The 20,916-nt window shown below is 35.0% G+C and overlaps 2 protein-coding genes across 3 annotated transcripts; both read right to left on the bottom strand.

The window, feature by feature from the left end:
• Positions 1–603: 603 nt before the first annotated feature.
• On the bottom strand, positions 604–4,391 carry LOC109064279 (B-cell receptor CD22-like). 2 transcript variants are annotated; one of them, XM_042717240.1, is made up of 9 exons: positions 4,162–4,391; positions 3,965–4,008; positions 3,083–3,421; positions 2,750–2,998; positions 2,396–2,659; positions 2,219–2,312; positions 1,741–1,783; positions 1,428–1,654; positions 604–1,254 (listed from the first exon to the last, which is right to left on the bottom strand). In XM_042717240.1, the coding sequence occupies exons 1-9, from the start codon at positions 4,188–4,190 to the stop codon at positions 1,194–1,196; spliced, it is 1,350 nt and encodes a 449-aa protein (XP_042573174.1). In that variant the 5' UTR covers positions 4,191–4,391; the 3' UTR covers positions 604–1,193. The 2 variants fall into 2 exon arrangements, with proteins under 2 accessions (XP_042573174.1, XP_042573173.1); XM_042717239.1 differs by having other exon boundaries at positions 1,741–1,786; positions 4,162–4,389.
• Positions 4,392–8,310: 3,919 nt separating this feature from the next.
• On the bottom strand, positions 8,311–18,355 carry LOC109064303 (B-cell receptor CD22-like). Its single transcript, XM_042716070.1, has 4 exons — positions 18,092–18,355; positions 17,731–17,997; positions 17,543–17,642; positions 8,311–8,425 (listed from the first exon to the last, which is right to left on the bottom strand). Exons 1-4 carry the CDS (start codon positions 18,297–18,299, stop codon positions 8,311–8,313), a joined length of 690 nt encoding a protein of 229 aa, XP_042572004.1. The 5' UTR covers positions 18,300–18,355.
• Positions 18,356–20,916: the final 2,561 nt, after the last annotated feature.

Below are 20,916 nucleotides of genomic sequence, written 5' to 3'. Positions count from 1 at the left end.
GTGTTTGTTTTCAGTTCAGATTTTCATGAAAATCCACTTAATATTAGCTATACATTCAATGGTACTACAGTTATATGATAGATATATGTCATTGCATTGTCTGAAAATGCATTAAACCCATAGAATATAATGTAGTAATGTTATGGCAAATATGAAAATTTCATTATATGGTTATATTTGGTCTCCAAATCTATAGGTTTAGGGAATAGTGCATCTTACCCATATCTAAATAGTTCTGTCTATGAAATCTGATTGATTGATAACTTTTGACAATATTTAATTCAGGTGAGAAATTAATTAACATAGCTGGTAGCTGCCTCAGTTGTGGCTGTAGTGGTAACCATAGTAATTTAATATAATATAATTTATGACTGAACTGGTGATTTTTTTTTTCTGATTTTTCAGCCCCTGGCTGCGATAGCAAACAGCACCACAGTGGGGTGCAAAAACAGCACTAAAGCAGCAGCTTTAGAACTGACTGCACACTTACCTCAGGCCTGGAGGATCTCTGAGGCCCCTGATTGAGAAGCACTGGTTTAAAGAGCTTCACTCATAATTATGTACAGGATAAACAATATTGATCAAACCACCATTCACCAAACACACAATATACCTTATTTTATTGTTTACTCAACATTTTTAACTCTTCTAAACGTAGTATTAACATAAACAAACAAATGCATATTTTAAAGGCAAATAAATACAGCATCCGAATCACTATTGTTAAAGACTTGTGTACGAATATGTGAAACATGTTTGCTTTGAGAGAAACAAATATTTAATGGAAAAGATTAGCCGACAAGAAAATGTTAAACTTAAGTCTCCTCACAAAAGCAGTTTATTCAGCGTAATGAAACCTCTCCTCCATTCAGAAATGGAAGTTTTGCATATGATTTCTCACAGCTCTTATAGTTTCACGTCCTGTTTCTCACACAAGTGTTGTTTATTTAAAGTCACTGCACACAGTCACACAAGCACATTTCAACAAAAAGTAAAAATTTAAATTCACCGTTTATTTTCTTAATGCATCTTACTGTGATCGATCCGTCCAAATGTAGGCCTATTTGATGTATAAAATAAAGTCTTGTTTGTTAAGCAGAATCACTTTTTAGTGGCAACTTCTATTTAATGCCGATTTTAATGAATGAAAATGTAGGAGCAGGTTCAGTGATGTGACCAGATGCTCCGAATCTTCATGCATATTTGATGCTGCTGTAGATCACATCAGAATCTTCCGCCTTTTCAGTATTTGATCTGTTCGATAAGAATAAAAAAAGACAAAACAAGATGAACCAGATGAATGTTGTGCACCCATAAAACTTTGTTCCTCTACACTACATGTGCCTCATTTTCTTATGAAAGCTGGAGAGTTTGTGTTTGTTCACATTTTAAACTGTTTTGATGCTATATGAAGGAATGCGTCTCACCCGGCAGAAGCAGTGTTTCCATACTGACATTCGGCCTCCGCAGTCGTGTTTCTGGTGTTTCTGTGGTGCTGGACAGTGGCGTACTGAACCTCGTCTTCATCTCCAGCTCTCTGCTGTTCTCTGGGTCTGCTGTGAGTGATGCTGGCATACACTAAGTCATTTGGATCGGCTGTTTTTGGAGGTTTTGCACTCGTCTGATCAGTCACGGCTGTGCTGATGTTTTCTTCCTGAATAAACACACATAGTCTGGATGATTGCACTGTGATCTCAATTACATGAAAATGTGCTGAAATAGATGCTGTTCTGGACTTGCCTGTTTTGAAATGCTACTTTTGCCACCAGCATCTCCTGTTTTCCTGCTGGAGAGAAGAAAAATGAAACATACCGTATCCATGTCACAGAAAGCAAAGATTACACAGAGACTAATGTGGTGTAGAAACAATTTTCATTTTTTCTAGTACACTTTACAAAGAAACAGCAAGTAGCATATTGACTTAAATGTGAATTTTTAGTAGAAAGCCTAAAATAGTAACTAAAACAACAAGTATGAAAATATATGATCAAAATAGTCATATGAGAGCTTAGAGGGAGGAACTTAAAGAAAATGTTATTATATGTTATTGTTCAAAATGCAAGATGAAGAATGTGATTGTTTTCTACATGATGAATGAGTTAAATATCTGTTTATTCACCACAAAGGCTTGGGTTATAGCATACGAGTCACATAAACCACCCTTATGATGTTCTTCAGGTTTTTCCACAGCCAAAAAACTACAGCGTTTTTTTCTTACCTGATGGTTTTTATTACTACAATAATAATACAGATGCAGATGAGCGCCGCCCCAATTCCAGCCGCTGCATACAGAACAGCTGTCTGGCCTCTTTCTGGAGTGAAGAGAAACATCATTTCACATGATGCTCGTGACACCAGCAGAGTTTAGAAAGAGCCTTCAGTATCATATTAATACCTGCAGATGTTACAGACACAGACGCTGATCTCTGAGATCCGTGTTTATTCTGAGCCTCACAATAGTAGCGTCCGCTGTGACTGGAGTTAAAGCTGGAGATGATGAAACTCTGTCCAGATCCAACAGCTGAGTTTTGATTCTCCTTAAACCAGCTGAAGTTCAGAGCAGGAGGGTTTGAGTCACTGCTGCAGCTCAGAGTCACTGAATCTCCCTCCACTATTTCACCAGACGGACTGATGGACACTGAGACACTCTTTGGAGGATCTGAAAAATTAAAAACATTACGACTCACAGTGCATCTTTTGATCAGTCTGGACTGAATCTTTGGAGGATGAAGATCAAGTCTCGACGTACATCTGACACTGAGAGTGACAGCAGGAGACAGCAGATGTTTCTGATCTCTCACTGCACAGCTGTAGTTTCCAGAATCATCACTGCTCACCGACTGCAGCAACAGCTGATACGAGTCGATCGATTCTGATAAACTCTTGCTGTTTTTATACCAGGTAAAGTTTGTTTTATCTGAGAGGTTACAAGTGGTTTTACAAACTAAAACAGATGATTCTCCCTCTACGACCTCTTCAGGAATCTCCACTCTGAGCTCTGAAATCATGGAGAAAACATATATTCATATGTGTATGAAGGAAGAGAGTAAGATCTGTAAGTGTAATATTAGTTTGACTCTACCTGTCACTTTAAGATCAATCCCAGGAAAAAACAGATATTTGTCTTCTTTTGCCACGATTTTGAGGCAGTACATTCCTTCATCCTCATGTGTCACATTACTGAGTTTGAGAACACAAGTTTGCTCTTTATCAGGGGAATACTGAACTCTGCCGCTGTAATCTGGATGATTCAACAGATTGACGGGTTCTTTATCTTTAATTGGGTTTACAATCCAGAATCTCTCTGTCACTGTGAGATAATTTGGGTGTTTATAACTGCCTGACAAATGTATTGCTGAACCCTTTAGGGCACATTTCATCATACTTGAGTACTGAACCTGCCAGTCCTGTTTGCAGATCACTGGAAAATATGAAACAGGCAAATACAGGAAATTTATTCCATTCTGTGTAATTGTGTTTTTACTTTTCTCAACAACGCAGAAGTTCTAAAGTAAGATGGGCTCAACCTTACATCACGTACCTCAATGTTTGCTTTGATTGTGTTTATAGTTTTTGTTAAATATATCATAACTCTTCAGTTTTTCTCATTGTAATCAGACAGAAGACAAAGTATAATAGGATCAACATTTCAGTCATAGTCCTTATCTCTGTATCCCAAACTTTCTAACATGCCACCAAGTGAAAAACAAAAAACATTACAGGAAGACTAAAAAGTGAGCCACTATCCAGTATTTCCTGAAGTGTTTAATTTGATCTGTCACTATAGGCATAATGCACAGTACTGAGGGTGTGTGTTAGTTTTGCAGAACTGAAAAACTACAATATATGAGAAACACTTTTTCACCGTACACATCAAACTGTCATTAAACACAGTATACAGAAAAACATACTGAACGACAGTCATGGATTTCTTCATATGCATGAAAATAAGCTTGAGACTCACCAGGAATCATGATCAGAGAAATCAGAGAGAATAGGCTGAACATTCTGGAAAACATTAGGAAGAGTGTTAAATGACATTAATGTGCGGCAGACTTAAGTGTATTTGCATATTTAAATGTAATATTTAATAATCTAACTGTATCAAAACTGTAGGAAAAAAATGTATTTGCATTGTGTGAAAATATAGTTTGTCCCTACCTTGCTTTGATCTGCAGGGTGAGTGTCATGTAACAATGACAGTTGATGTACTGTATGCAGTGTTTAACTGTTATCAGACATCCTGTCTCTCCTCACTTCCTCTGAGTTCAAGACGCTTCTTGTCACAAGACACTAGAGCGTACTCAGCCAATGCATCTGGGTTCAAACCAATCAAACCTCATTGCATCTGCACTGATGCATTAAATCAGACAGAAGGGTGCTGAACTGAAGAGATTATTTTACATACAGGTTCACTGAAAAACTATAGAAACTCAAGTCAATGTGACTTTTTTTTAAATAGCTCTCCTTCCTTTTTCTTTCTTTTTATGGTTATGTTGGTGTTGTAAGAGCCATGAGAAAAGTGCAACATGCACACATGAGAAATTACTTCTTAACAGTGTTGACTTCCTCTAAACAGTCATCAACACTCATTCAACAAATAACCCAGCTATTTCACATAAATATAGAGTAATAAGCAAAAATCAGGAGGATTTAATAATTGATCATTCACTGTTAATCTTATACCTTATATTATATTTCAAATAAAATGAGTGAATGTGGTTAACTGTGAGGCTGCTTTCACAATGCAAAGACATTTTGCAAAGACAACTTACACAAGTTGTTTATGGGGTAGATCTCAGCTTGAAACATGTGAATGGAAGTTCACAATGCTCGAATCACAAGGAACTGAGGTGAAACATCCCATAAAGATCTTATGTCCCATTACATGAAGACTATGAAGTATGCTTGTATTTTGGACTATACCTCTGAACACACCACGCACGTGTCACAGTTGATGAGTGAGCGATCAGCACCGCGGACAGCGCCTTCACTCTCCACACACCTCTGCAGCTCACCGACCTGACGCGACATCTAGAGGAGAGTACATGTAACTACACACACATCAAACGGCTGTGTTGACTAGATTTCTTTACCGGATGACCTGCTGTAAACCTGTCTGATTAACCTTAGACAAGAAATGCTGTTCCAGCCCTGCTGAAACCCTGACAAAAGTGGAAGAGCAGCTATAAGAGCAGCAAACCAGCTTAAAAAAGATTTCGATTTTTTTTTTGGGGGGGGAACGAGATACATTTATTGAAAACACATTTTGTGAACGAAAGACTGTAAGACTGTGTTATTATTGAAAGTGTTATTATTGAGGCCACAGCGGACCTTACTGAGACCACCCCCTGTTGGTCCCACATGGAACATTCTCTTGCGTTTTTAAATCTCTAAATTCCATATGGAACATTTCAAATCAACAAAGGCTCTGAACAAAGGTATTTTGAAGCGTTCGCTTAAACTGCTATCTATAGCAACAGTAGACCGTTAAAAAAAACGTTTCTGTTGAATCAGCGTCCCACGGAACACCACTTAAAAACACGACCGTTATTTATCACAAAAGCATCTGAGATATCTATAGCAACAGTAGACTCAGAAAGTAAAAGTCCTGCCATATGTTTATCCCACCCATGAACTCAGCAGCTGATTTCACCAGAGGAGGAATCAAGTCATTCCTTCCAAGTCACAAACAAGTCTCAAGTTAAATCCCAAGTCCTCAAAGAGTTAAAAGTAAAGAGATAATTAACTGACTAATTAAATGATAATTGTGCATTAGTGATGAACACCTGCTGTTATTGTAAATTACAGAGGATCAGATGCTAATGTTTTATTGGTTAAAATGATGCCACCATCATTGAGATCAGTGTTTGACTTAGTTGTACTCTTGACCCTTGACTTGTTGTACTAGACCTCACTCTGTAGCTTTGTATGGGGTGTTGTAGAAAAGAGCAATCAGGATCTACAATAAACACATAGTCACAATGAGGTGGTGTGATTATGTTCAAAATAATGTTGGTTTGTTTCATAAGTTTAGATTTTTGAATAGTCATCCCAGTGAAACTACAGCACGCAAAAAAAGTACTACTTTAATATTTACAGAGAATGAATTTTAAATCTGTATAACACATACAGAAATTTGAACTCAAGTGCTTTTTAGACACACACAGATATCAAGAACCAGCATATGAATCTCTACAATGGTGACAATCATCAAAATGCTTCTTGTTGCAATACATGAAAAACTCCCATAATGCACTGCAGTATGAATAATTATTTTCACCACTGGTGAGGATCACATGATAAATGTTCATGGCTTAATGCCTATATGCAAGGTTTTTTTTTTTCTTAATATTAAAGTGGTAATGTCTAATGAAAGAAATTCAAATCAAGATCATACAGTCATCAAAAGCTTCAGATACCTGCTAGTTCAAGATTTGTTTCAGCATTGCGCAAATGTTTTCTGTGAAACAGCAATGCATTTGCTTAGAAGCAGATTTTTCTCAAGAGCCCAACTGAAGCAAATACTGACCACAATTATGGTGGAAAATTTTTTTTTTTTTTTTCTTCCAATTGATTTTTTATCCAAGGCTGTGCTTAAAGTCAGGTGTAGTTCTTGTGTTTCTCTTTTCTTCAGTGATGTTGATTGTTAACAGCAGGTGTTCATCACTAATGCACAATCTTCATTTAATTAGTCACTTTATTATCTTATAAACTTTAACTCTTTGAGGACTTGAGATTTAACTTGAGACTTGTTTGTGACTTGGAAGGAATGACTTGATTCCTCCTCTGGTGAAATCACTGCTGAGTTCATGGGTGGAATAAACACAATGGCAGGACTTTTACTTTCTGACCCCTGGACTATCCACCTCTGTGCAGGACTTTTACTTTCTGACCCCTGGACTATCCACCTCTGTTTATACCCTGAAATAAAGCAAACAGCGAGGTACGATACAATGTTGCTCCGATTCATTTTTATTTGTATAGCGTTCTGTACAATACACATTTATGTTAAAGCAGTCTAAAAACTGAAAATAAACATAGGGAAAGAAAAGTGAAAACAGTGCATAACAATCTTCTGCTGTTGTATACAAGCTGAAGGAAATATAATGGCCTAAGGTGCCGTTTATAAAGTTAAGGGAATTTTTCACGTTCGTAGAGTTTTTTGTTTTTTCTAACCAAGCTAAAGTAAACACAAAAACACCTGAAATATAGACAAAGAAGACACCTTGTTGTTGTAGCATTGTTTAAAGCAAGCCCTCTTCATTACTTTTACACGCATTCAGATGACACAAATTTGTTAAGATGCATGAAGCAACTCAGGAGCTTTCACAAAAAGAAAGCTGCAGTTCATATGCAATGCTGCATCCTGTTTCAATATTTAAGGGAACATGCAATAAACTGACGGATTTATTTGAGAGGTTTCTCAGCATTTATGTGATTTTTTTTTTTTTTTTTTTTTTTTTTTTTTCTTATTGTTTGTTTGTTTTTTATTTTTACTTAATTTTTTTTTTTTTGTTTTTTCATTGACTTTTTGAGTTTTTTTTTTATTTTGATTGTGTTTGTTTGTTTTTTTAAAATAACCTTATAAAAAGTAAGGCAAAGTTAAATACCAAACTTCATATTCATTTAACTTAACATTTAGAGTTAGTTTACATTGACTCAGATATTTCATACACTGCTGAAACATTTGAAATAAAACAACAGTTGAAATGAAAGAACTATTTATTTGTTTGAATAAGAAAATATGCCAAATTAGGTGAAATGAACATGAACTTTGGTTTTGAAAACATAAAGTAAGTCCACTTTACTTTCATAAACTTGACAATTAACTAAATTTGTCAAGTTAAAAGTACTTAATATTCTAGGTAAATATAACTTCACTGTGTCAATGTAAAGAGATAACTCAAAAGTAAAAAAAAGAAAAGAAAAAGAAATACTGTGCATTTTCACAGCACAGCTTTAAAAATGAACGTCAAATGAACTGACAAATGAAATTAAGATGTCAGATCAAATTAAAATTTTCAAATAAGATTTAAAAAAAATCATTTGTCAGCTTTGAACACTATCATATATAGGATCCTGAGCTTCAGGGTGGTCTGTGTTCTCACAGGATCTCTTCATATTCTAGAGAAGAAGTGAACATATTAATCACTAACAAGATCTGATGTTAAACATCCACATGATAAACAGCAACAGCAGAGGAACTATATTCTAGTGTGTCATATTCAGAACATCTGGATTTGGCTCAAGGCTCATGTAAGCGTCCTCAGGAGGACTCCAGCTGATGACACACAATGATGAGAGAATTCATTCTCCCTCCAGAACTGACAGACACAGATGAGAAGATACATGAGGAGATTTACTCACCGTCTTGTGTCCTGATCCTCTGTGCTTCTGCTCTTCTGATGGAGTCACTCGCTTCCTGAGAGAGAGAAGTAGTGAACGTGAACACAAACTGACTCTGAATCTTTCTGACAGTACACACTGTTAAAAATCGCTGCAAAAAATAGCCAAATTTTGACAGTAACACGCTGCTTTTCTTTAAATTAAGTTTTGCTTGATTGCTATAACTGTGTCTTATTTGCTGTAGCAACATTTATGTTAGTGTTAAGTGGTGATGGCTGTTTCTAACAGCCATAATCTGTTACACTGGCTTAAAGTGTACTTTGGTTTATTTGGAGTTTAATTAAATGATTGTATTACACATATTTTTTATCTTTGACATCTTCTGTAAGATTGAACAGTGATATGACAACAAAAACAAAATCATTTAAAAACAGTTTGGGTTTAAAATATTTTGCACTCAAAGAAAGACATCAACAATCAGCACATGAACCTCAACAATGGTGACAATCAAAAGGTTCATGATGCATTCATGCTGGGTACCAGCACAGGACAAAACTCATCCATGACTCCCCAGCATGCATTGCGGCATGAATAAATTATGCCTCCTGAATTGTCCACTTATTGTCCTTTAATTTCTTACTATGTGCTTGTATTTTTTGCTGTTGCCTTAAGTTTTTAGTTGCATGGTTTTGTGATGTTAAGAACTTATCTGTTTATTTATTTTGTGGATTGTTACCATTGTATGTGATTTATTCGCTGATTCTTGATGTTGTCTGTCTAAATTGTTAACAAAGGCTTTTTTTTTTTTTTTTTTTATGAGTGAGATTTTCTTAACAGTCTTTCATGGCTCAGTGTTCCTTTTGCTCTAGTATCAATATTCAATAAGAGAAGGGACACGGGCTTGGATTAGAAACAAAAGATGGTTGTTTCGGATCAACCTATAACAACCATACCCGATAACAAAATTATGCTGACTTTTTATCTAGTACAAGTTCCAATACACATTATACAGGTTTACTTTAATTTTTTGAGTTATTTTTTTACATTGGTTGGGTTTGTATTTCCTTAGAATTGTAATTAAAAAGTTTTTTTTAAAAAAAACCCTTTATAAAAAGTAAGGCAAATTTAAAATCCAAACTTCATATTCTTTAATTTAACTTTAGAGTTGGTTTTACATTGACCCAGATTTTTCCCAAACCTGCTAAAACATTTGAAATAAAAAAACAGTTGAAATGAAAAAAACTTTTTAAATTTGTTTGAAAAAAAAAAATATCCCAAATTGGGTTAAAATAAACAGGAATTTTTGGTTTTTTGAAAATTTAAAGTAAGTCCACTTTACTTTCATAAACTTGAAATTTTAACAAAATTTTTTGTCAATTTAAAAAAAGGGTATTAAATTCAGGTAAATAAAACTTCACTGTGTCAATGTAAAGGGTAACCCCAAAAAAAAAAAGAAAAAAAAAAAAGAAATCCTGGGGCTTTTTAAAGGCCAGTTTTTAAAAAATAAACGCAAAGAACTGACAAATGAAATTAAGATGTCAGATAAAATTTAAAAAAATTGGGTAAAAATAAGTTTTTAAAAAAATCATTTGTCAGCTTTGAACCTACCCTATATAGGATCCTGAGCTTCAGGGGGGTTTGTGTTCTCACAGGACCCTTTTCATATTCTAGAGAAAAGTAAACCCTATTAATCCCCAAAACAAGATCGATTTTAAACATCCACATGATAAACAGCAACAGCAGAGGAACTCACACCCAGTTTTGTCATTTTCCCCAAACTCTGGATTTGGGGCTCAAGGCTCATGTAAGGGGCCTCGGAGACCCCACTGATGACCCCCACAAGTTGAAAAATTCATTCTCCCCCCAAAACTGACAAAACACAGATGAAAAGATACATGGGGAAATTTCTCCCCGTCTTTTTTTCCCCTTGACCCCTCGTGTTTCTGCTCTTCTATGGAGTCACTGCTTCCTGAGAAAAGGAAAGTATTAAACGTGAACCAAACTGACTCTAAATCTTTCTGACGAAACACACTTTTAAAAAATCCCCTGCAAAAAAAAAAGAAATTTTGACGGAAAAACGCTGCTTTTTTTAAATTAAAGTTTTGTTGATTGCTATAACTGTGTCTTTTGCTGTAGCAACTTTTATGTTAGTTTTTAAATGGTGATGGTTTTGTTTCAATGCCATAATCTTTCACGGGTTTTAAAAATGTTCTTTGGTTTATTTGGAGTTTTTTAAAATTATTGTATTACAAAATTTTTTTTATCTTTGACTCTTCTGAAAATTTGGAAAACAGTGAAATGACACCAAAAAAATCATTTATAAATTTTTTTGGGTTTTTAAAATTTTTTGCACTAAAAGAAACATAAAATCCCAATGAACCTAAACCCAATGGTGACAATAAAAAGGTTCATGATGGCAATCCCATGCGGGGTTTTACCCAAGCACAGGAAAAAACTCATCCATGCTCCCAGCATCCTTTGCGGCATGAAAATTATGCCTCAAAATTGTCCCATTATTGTCTTTAATTTTACTATGTGCTTGTTTTTTTGCTGTTGCCTTAATTTTTATTTTGCAGGGTTTTGTGATTTTAAAATTTTTATCTGTTTATTTATTTTTTGGATTGTTACCTTTGGGTTTTGATTTTTTCCTTTTAAATTTTTGATGTGTCTTCAAAAATTTTTAAAAAAATTTTTTTTTTTTTTTTTTTTTTTTCTTTATGCGGTGAGATTTTTTTTTTTTAACAGTCTTTCTGGCTCGTGTTCCTTTTACTGATCCCCCATAAAGGGGTAGTAAAAAAAACACCAAAACCCCTCTGAAACTCTCTAAAAATCTTCTGTAACATCTGCCAGAAATAAAGTCTTTTGGGTTTTTGAAGCTGGTGAAGCTGTTTTGTTTTAAAAGGCTTTTAAATTTCCGATCTTGAGAGTTTTGATGTATTGTTTTATTTCAGTTGTTTTCATCTAAGTCGGTTGTAGTATTTTGTGTTTCTTTTTCCCTTTCAGTGTTCTGTTTTTTGCAGGTGTTCACCACTAATGCTCAATCATCGGTTAATCACGGGAATTATAATCTTTTAACTTCACTTTTTCCCAGTGTTACCCCCCCACTCTGTATTGGGCACACAAAAAAGTGTTCTTTTTCAAACGGGCAATATACTGTAAAACTTTAAAGGGAAAAGGGATAAAATATTACGTGTAAAGGCCCAGGGGAAAAAAAAAAAAAGAAAAACAAGGGGTTGAAAATTTAAACGGCTGAGAGCTGTAAAGACCATACCTTCGGCACCCCTGCTGCGTAAATTACTGTTTTTTAAAGGCAAAAAATTTTTTTACATTCGGAACACAGAGTCCCCTTTCACCTTCATCAACACCCCCGTGAAAAAAACCCCGGGAATCCCAAAACGTCAAAAAAACCGCGGGCAGAGTTTCCCACTGTGACCCTAAATCGAGATGAGCGGCTTTCTTCACCGTGCAGAAAAAAGGGGAAGAAAAACTTTTACCTTTACAAAACAGACAATGGCTCACTAAAACCCAACGGGGAAAATGATTCTCACCTTTAACAGAGACGGGAAACAGACCCTGATCTCGGAAAATCCCTGTTTTTTCCCGGACCCCCAAATGGTACGTCCTCTGTGCCGGATTTAAAAAAGCGGGGAGATGATGAAACTCTGTCAATCCCCCAGCGGAGCTTTGATTCTCCTTGACCAGCTGAAGTTCAGGGGCAGGGGGGTTTTTGGGGCCCTGCTGCAGATCAGGACCTGAATCTCCCCCACTTTTCACCCGATGAATTGGGACCCACCAAAACATTTTTTGGGGCCCTCTAAAATAGAAAATGAAATGTCTGACCAACAGTGAAAAAACAACTGGAACTAAGGATCTTTTTCTCAGTTCTTGCCCCAGTGTTCACTCACACTCACATTCACCCATCCAGCATCAGATCTTTCTTTTCCATATTTATTTCTGGATGTGCACTTGTATTCTCCACTGTGACGAATCTGATTTTTGGGAGATGCTGTAGATTCTTCCAGATTCTACAGCTTTTTCTTTCTTAATCCACTGATTTCTGCAGGTGGTTTTGCATAAACTATTGGTTTAGAGTCCCGGGAACCTCCCTCCATTATTTCCTAGGGGAATGATACACTAAAGCCACTTTTTGGGGGGGATCTAAACAGACAAAGAATGGGGGAAGAAAAGCAGTAAAACAGACAGTTGTACTAAACTAAAACCCAAAGGGCACTGAAAAAACCCAAACCCCGAAACCCTTAAACTAAAAACCTTTTTGGGGAAACCATCCTTTAAAATTTTAAATTTTTAAAACTAATATTTTGGGAAAACTCTAAATTAAAATTCGTTGGGGTTCACTGAAAAAAGATATACATTGCAATTAAATAATTAAGTTTTAATTGATTGTATTGTTATTATTGATGAACAGCTGTGTTAAAAAAACAAAAATTACTAAAAAAAGAAAAAAACAAAGAACAAACAACTGCTTCAACACAGAATTAAAATAAAATAAACTGAAATAAAATACATTAAATCTCTAAAATTTTCCTGATTAAACAACCCCACAAACAGCATCACCAGCTCCCCTAATAACCAGACTGACCCTTTTTTTCTGTCAGGCGTCCAGAAAATCTGATTAAAATTAAAATAAGGTTTTGAGGTTTTATTTAAGTTTTATTTTTAAAAAACCAGGGTTTGGAAACAGTGTTTGCTTTGTTGGGGTCTTGACCTTGATTTCCCGTCTTAGTTTTTTTTTTTTGGCTGTTGTCCATTTTTTGTAACCGAAAGCCCATAGAAAATATCCTAGGTGTTATACACACACACCCCCACCTTAGAAACTGCTTTTTCCAAAAACAAAATTACAGTGCATTCAGGTTAGCATTTTTTTTTTTTTCTAACTTGTACCTAATGCTGGTTGATATACTGTATTTCGTGTGAAAAATCAAATTTATTATTGAAGTGTTTGGGTTTAATCCTGATGAAATAGGTGTTGGGGCAATTAGTTGGATTTTATTACAGTAAAAAATTCTAAGAGGGCCCGTGGGTCTATATTCCCGTTAATATAAAAAATTTTTTCAAACAGTTTGGTTTTCCCGTGGTGTCATTTTTCACACCAGACATCAATAATCAGCAAATGAACCTCAACAATGGTGACCATAAAAAAAAAAAAAAAAAAAAAGCAGGGAACATGCTTGGGGCCATGGATGATTTTTTACTCAATGGGACCCAGCATGCATTGCAAACATGTTTTTTTTTTTTTTTTTTTTCTTCTTAACCATTGTTTGGTTCATTTCCGATTATTGAAAGTCTGTGTTGACTAAACAAATAGAAGGCCAAACTGTTTTAAATTCTTTATATTGACTGATTAAGAAAGAACACTGACTTTTTTTAATTGGGTTTCTTTTAAACCCAAATGAACTAACTATAAAACACTTATTTAGTAAGATTTTTTTAAATCTGAACAGCTCCATCATTGATGATTATCACAAACCAAAATGCTGCTAACAAAACCCAAAAACCCCGTCAATTTTTTTCTGGGGTTTTTTTAGTTTTAAATAAAAACCAAACTGTTTACTCAAACGGTTTGAGTTTCTGAAATTTTTCCCGGTTTTTTTGTTGTCACTCACTATTCCCAATTCTATTTAAAAAAAAAAAAATTTAAATACCTTTCTAATCTTTTTGGTTTTTATCTTTTTTTCTTTTTTATTTATTATACAATTATAAAAAACCCCCCTTAATAAACTTGCTCTATTTTTTTTTATTCTAAACTGTTTTTTTTTTTTTATTTATTATTTAAACCTTTGCTACTTTTACGGGGTTTAAGCTAACTGAGAACTTTTTATAGCACTTATTATCATTCTCTTTTTTTTTTTTTGATTGCTTCCCTTGTCCTCCTTTGTAAGTGGGTTTGGATAAGCGTTTTGTTAAATTTACTAAATGTAAATGTAAATGAAACAGTGAAACAAACTGATTGGTTTAAAAAACAATATTTTTTTTTCCTTGCAGAAAAAACTATCATTTCTTTTTCCAAAACACCTGGAAAATTTCAAAATAAAACCCCAGCTAACTTACTGGTGTAAAAGTGATTTCCGTAAAAATGTGGGTTGAATCCCCCATGACCCCTTATGGTGCAGGAATATTTGGCCTCCATTCTTGGCTCGACAGACTCCAAAACAAATATGTTTCCCCCCTGATGTTTACTGTGGAGTTGCCCTCTTTCTCCAAGTGTAGGGTTTGGGACATCAGGGGGGGGATCAGAACCGAATAAAAATAATAAATTCCCTCCATCCCCCCAACATCAACTCTTCTTTACCTTTGCTCCGCATCTGGAAGAAAGAAAAAGTTATGTTACGGGTGTTTATCAGGGGGTAAAATTACAAGTCCCTAAATTATGAAAACAGATTACTTTAAAATTAAATCAAAACACTAGTAAAGTGGACATTACTTGTTATTTACAAAAAAATACTGAGTTTTCCTTTTTTAAAAAAGTAACACAGTTACTTTGATTTCCCCATTTTTCCCTTCCCCCTTTTTTTTGAGAGAAACGGGGGTAAATGCAGAAAATTGTGTTTCACTGTGTAAAAATGCTTGCTGTATTGGAAAATAAAGGGGGATGCTTTACTCCCTCCCTTGCACAAAAACAATTCAGGGGTTCCCCAAAAGAATATAAACCTTTAAAAGAAACTAAATATGAAGGGAAACATCAATAAATTTAAAAGTTAAAAAACACAAATACAAAAAAAGGGTGATTATTCCTTTAAAAATAAAAAAAAAAAACAAACCAAAAGAATTTTTTTGAAGGAAAATAAAACATTTCAAAAGGCCAAAATTATTGATTGGGTTTTAAATTTATTAAACATAGCTTTAGAAATTAAAATGTTATTAAAACCATTAAAATTTAAAACCCGAAAAATTCTAATTTTAAAACCCCGGGGTTTTAGAATAAAAATAAATTTTAGAAAAATAAAAAATATTTCATATTTTTTTTTCTGAACGTTTAATATTTTTGGGGTTTAAAATATAATTTTTGATTTTTTAAATTATCAGACTTAATTTTTGATTACAAATTTAATTTTAAACCCTTAAGATTCTAAATGGATAAAAGAGGTAATCCAGGTACTTTAAAAATAATCCCAAAAAAATTTTACATTCCCGGGGAAAAAAGAAGTGCCAAAATAGTACAAAATTTTAGTAAGCATATGCCTAACTGCTTTTATAATTATTAGGGGTTTTGGAAATTTTTTTCCCCCGTGGGCCCCCCGGCCCCCCAAAAAGTTTTAGAAACACTGCTAATGTTTTTTTATGCAATGCAAGTAAAAATTAAATTTGGTATGGACATCTGCCCAAGGAATCAAAAGTAAAAATAAAAAATTTTTTTTGTAAGACAGATCTTTAAAATTTAAAATTTTCCAAAAGGCACCCCAGGGACCTTTTTGGGCCCCTAGCGGTTTAAGAAAAAAAGCAAAATCAGTAACATGTGTTTTGTGCTTCGCCCCTAAGGGCCAAAACTTCAAACAACTTAAAAATTGTTATTTCTGAAGACAAAATGTTAGTGGTTGATCTGTATAATCAGTTATATTTCCGTTCTTAAAAAACTGAAATGTAAAATGGGCTTTTTTCACACCATCCGGCCTCCACTCACCCTTACTTCCAGCTGGGTTCCCTGATCGTTTGTCCAATTTTTCCCGAAATATGCTGACACTAACGGAAGTGCCTCGTCACTCTCCCCCCCACCCCTCAGCGCATTGGGAGTTTCCCGCGACAGGCTGCACAAACTCCACCCCGCCTACAAACGCCGGGGGGCCTTAGAAAAACCCCCCCTCTTCGTGAACCAAAACGACTCTGAATCCCTTTTCTGGACCAGACACACTGTTTTAAAATCGCTGGCACAAAAATAGCAAAATTTTGACGTAACACGCTGCTTTTCTTTAAATGAAGTTTTGCTTGATTGCTATAAACTGTCGTCTATCTTTCTGTAGCAACATGTATGTTAGTGTTTAAATGGTGATGGCTGTTTATAATAGCCGCTAATCTGTTACACTGGCTTTAAATTGGTTTTAGGTTTTATTGGAGTTTATGTTAAATGATTGTATTACACATATTTTTATCTTTGACTATCTTCTGTAAGAGGGTGTTTGGACAGTGATATGACAACCAAAACAAAACTCAGTTTATAAACAGTTTGGGTTTAAAATATTTTGCACTCAAAAAGAAAGACATCAACAATCAGCACATGAACCTCAACCAATGGTGACAATCAAAAGGTTCATGATGCAATGCATGCTGGGTACCAGCACAGACAAAACTCATCCCATGACGCCCAGATGCATTGCGGCAATGAATAAATTATGCCTCTGAATTGTCCACTTATTGTCTTTAATCTTACTATGTGCTGTATGTGATTTTGCTGTTGCCTTAAGTTTTAGTTGCATGTTTTGTGATGTTGAGAACTTATCTGTTTATTTATTTTGTGGATTGTTACCATTGTTGTGATTTATTCGCTGATTCTTGATGTGTCTGTCTAAGTGATTTTAACAAAGGTTTTTTTTTTTTTTCTTTATGAGTGAGATTTTCTTAACAGTTTTCATGGCTCAGTGTTCCTTTTACTGATCTCCATCATGGTAGTGAAAAAAAACACCTGAACCTCTGTAACTCTCAATAAGATCTTCTGTAGACATCTGACAGAAATAAAGTCATTCTGGTTAGTAATGTGAAGCTGGTGAAGCTGTTTTGTTTTTAGGAGTCGTTTTAATCCGATCTTGAGAGATTTGATGTATTGTTTTATTCAGTTGATTTCATCTAAGTCAGTTGTAGTCGTTGTGTTTCTCTTTTCCTTCAGTGATTCTGTTTGTTAATAGCAGGTGTTCATCACTAATGCTCAATCATCAATTAATCACAGAATTATCTCATTAACTTCACTGATTCAGTGTAACTCTAACACTCTGTAGTGTGCACACATTAAAGTGTTAATTTCAAACAGCAATATACTGTAAAACGTTAAGGTAAGGGGTAAAATTCAGTGTAACTCTAACACTCTGTAGTGTGCACACATTAAAGTGTTAATTTCAAACAAAGAGTTGTAAATTAACGGCTGAGAGCTGTTAATGACCAGTACCTTACTGGCACCCCTGCTGCAGTAAATTACTTATATTTAACGGCACAATTTTTTACAGTGCAGACACAGAGTCTCCTTCACCTTCTGATCAACAGCCCGATGATAAACACCAGAATCACAGACGTCAAGACAACAGCTGCAGAGATTCCCACTGTGACCCTGATCAGAGATGAGCTGCTTTCTTCAGCCGTGCAGACGAAAGGAAGAAGAACTGTTACTCTTTACATACAGACAATGAGCTCACTGAAATCAACAGAGATGATTCTCACCTTTAACAGAGACTGAAACAGACGCTGATCTCTGATATCCCTGTTTATTCTGAGCCTCACAATAGTAGCGTCCTCTGTGACTGGAGTTAAAGCTGGAGATGATGAAAACTCTGTCCAGATCCAACAGCTGAGCTTTGATTCTCCTTAAAACCAGCTGAAGTTCAGAGCAGGAGGGTTTTGAGTCACTGCTGCAGATCAGAGTCACTGAATCTCCCTCCACTATTTCACCAGATGGATTAAGGATCACCACTACATTTCTTGGAGCATCTGAAATAGAAAGAATGAAATGTCTGACCAACAATGATAAAACACACTGGAACTAGAGGATCTGTTCTCAGTTCTTGCACCAGTGTTCACTCACACATCACATTCAGCATCACAGCATCAGAGTCTTTCTCTCCATATTTATTTCTGGATGTGCACTTGTATTCTCCACTGTGATCAGATCTGATCTTTGAGATGCTGTAGATTCTTCCAGATTCTACAGCATTTTCTTTCTTAATCCAGCTGATTTCTGCAGGTGGTTTTGCATCACTATTGCAGCTCAGAGTCACTGAACCTCCCTCCATTATTTCACCAGATGGACTGATGGACACTGAGATGCTCTTTGGAGGATCTAAACAGACAAAGAAGTGAGGACTGAAAAGCAGTAAAACAGACAGTTGTACTCAACTCAAAACCATGCACTGTAAAACCCAACAAGTAACTTAACTCAAACCGTTTGAGGAAACCAATTGCCTTAAAAAACCATTTTTTAAGTTTTAAAACTAATAGTTGTGAGTACTCTGAACTTAATTCAGTTGAGTTCACTGAAAAGAAGATATACATTGCAATTAAATAATTAAGTGATTAATTGAGTGATAATTGTGTATTAGTGATGAACATCTGCTTGTTAACAAACAGAATTACTGAAGAAAAGAGAAACAAACACAAGAACTACACACTGACTTCAGACACAGAATTAGATAAAATAAACTGAAATAAAATACATTAAATCTCTCAAGATCTGATTAAACAACCCCACAAAACAGCATCACCCAGCTCCACTTATTAATAAACCAGACTCACTTTATTTCTGTCAGACGTCTACAGAAGATCTGATTGAGAATTAACTAAGGTTTAGATGTTGAGTTATGTTTTTCATTTAAAGTAACCATGTTAGAGATCAGTGTTTGCTTTAGGTTGGGCTCTTGACCCTTGATTTCTGTCTTAGTTTTTTCTTTGGCTGTTGTAACCCTTTGTTGTAACTCGAAAGCCCATAGAAATATCATTAGGTGTTTATACACACACAACTCACACTCTTAGAAGCTGCTTTTTATCCCAAGCAACTTACAGTGAAACCATTCAGGTTAGCATTTTTTTTTTATCTAACTTGTACCTAGATGCTGGTTGATATACTCTATATTCGGTGATGGTAATCATTGATTATTGAAGTGTTTTGGAGTTTAATCTCTGATGAAATAGGTGTTGTGCAATTAGTTGGATGATTACAGTAAAAGTAATTCTAAGAGCCAGTGGGTCTATGATAATCAGTTTAATATAAAGAATTTTTCAAACAGTTTGGTTTTCTGTGGTGTCATTTAGTCACACACGAGACATCAATATCATCAGCATATGAACCTCACCAATGTCTTGACCATAGAAAACAAAAAAAAAAAAAAAAATGCAGCAGAGCATGCTGGGAGCCATGGATGAGTTTTGTACTACAATAGTACCCAGCATGCATTGCAGCATTTTTTTTTTTTTTTTTTTTTTTTTTTTTCCTTAACCATTGTTGAGGTTCATATTCTGATTATTGATGTCTGTGTGTGACTAATCAACACCATAGAAGCCCAAACTGTTTTCGAAAGTTCTTTATCTTGACTGATTATGAAAGAATCACTGACATTTTTTGAATGGCTTTCATTGTAATCAACTGAACTAACTATAAAACACCTATTTAGTAAGATTTTTAACTCTGAACAGCTCTATCGTTGATGATTATCATCACCAATATGCTGCATAACAACCAATACCTGATCATATTTTCTCTGGGTTTTTTGAGTTGTAAGTAAAGACAATCTGTTTACTCAAACGGTTTGAGTTACTGTGACTTGTCAGGTTTTACAGTGTTGTGCACTCACTATTCTAATTCTATTTAAAAAAAAAAAAAAATCTAACTACCTTTCTAATCTTTTGTAGTTCTATCTATTTTTCTTTTCATTTATTATACAATTATAAAAAGACCTCTAACACTAGCTGCTCTATTCTTTTTCTATTCTATCTGTTTTTTTTTATTATATTATTTAAAAGCCTTTGCTACGTGTACTGTGTTTAGGCTAACTGAGACTTGTTAGAGCACTTATATATCATTGCCTTTTGTTGTTTTTTGATTGCTTCCATTTGTCCTCCTTTGTAAGTCGCTTTGGATAAAAGCGTCTGTTAAATGTCTAAATGTAAATGTAGTTGTTAGCTTTGGATAAAAGCGTCTGTTAAATATCTAAATGTAAATGTATAACTCAGTTCATTTGGTACTGGGAAATTTAGAGATATATTTGAGTTCTTCAAAATAAAGCTCTCAGCTAAACTTACATCCAGGTGTAACAGTGATTTCAGTAGATGTGGAGTTGAGTCCCTCATGACCGCTATGTTATGTGTGCAGGAATATCGGCCTCCATTCTTCGGCTCGACAGACTCCAAAAACAAGTATGTTGTCCCCATGATGTTGACTGTGGCAGTTTGCCCATCTTTCATCCAAGTGTAGGTTGGTACAGTCATGGAGGGGATGCATGAACCGCAGATAAACATAATAAAGTCTCCCTCCATCACAACATCAGACTCTGTCTTTTACCTCCAGCTCCGCATCTGGACCACGAAAGAAGAAGTCTATGCTTAACGTGTGTTTATCAGCGGTAACATTACAAGTAACATAAAATTATGAAATCGGATTATTTTAAATTACTCAAGTCACGAGTAAAGTGACACATTACTTGTTATTTACAAGACAATATCTGAGTTACTTTTTCAAACAAGTAACACTAGTTTACTTTGATTTCCTATTTTCTTCCCTTTGTTGAGAGAAATCTGGAGTAAGTGCCGAAGCATTGTGTGCACTGTGTAACAATGCTTGCTGTATTGACTAAATGTGAGCATGCATTTACTCCACTCCCTTGCACAAAAAACAGATTCAGTGTTCCTCAAAATGAA

This window comes from Cyprinus carpio, chromosome B1 (assembly GCF_018340385.1).
Source record: "Cyprinus carpio isolate SPL01 chromosome B1, ASM1834038v1, whole genome shotgun sequence".
NCBI classification, from domain to species: Eukaryota; Metazoa; Chordata; class Actinopteri; order Cypriniformes; family Cyprinidae; genus Cyprinus; species Cyprinus carpio.
The sequence above is the reverse complement of the archived record's forward strand: the minus strand, read 5'-3'. Positions and strand labels throughout refer to the sequence as shown.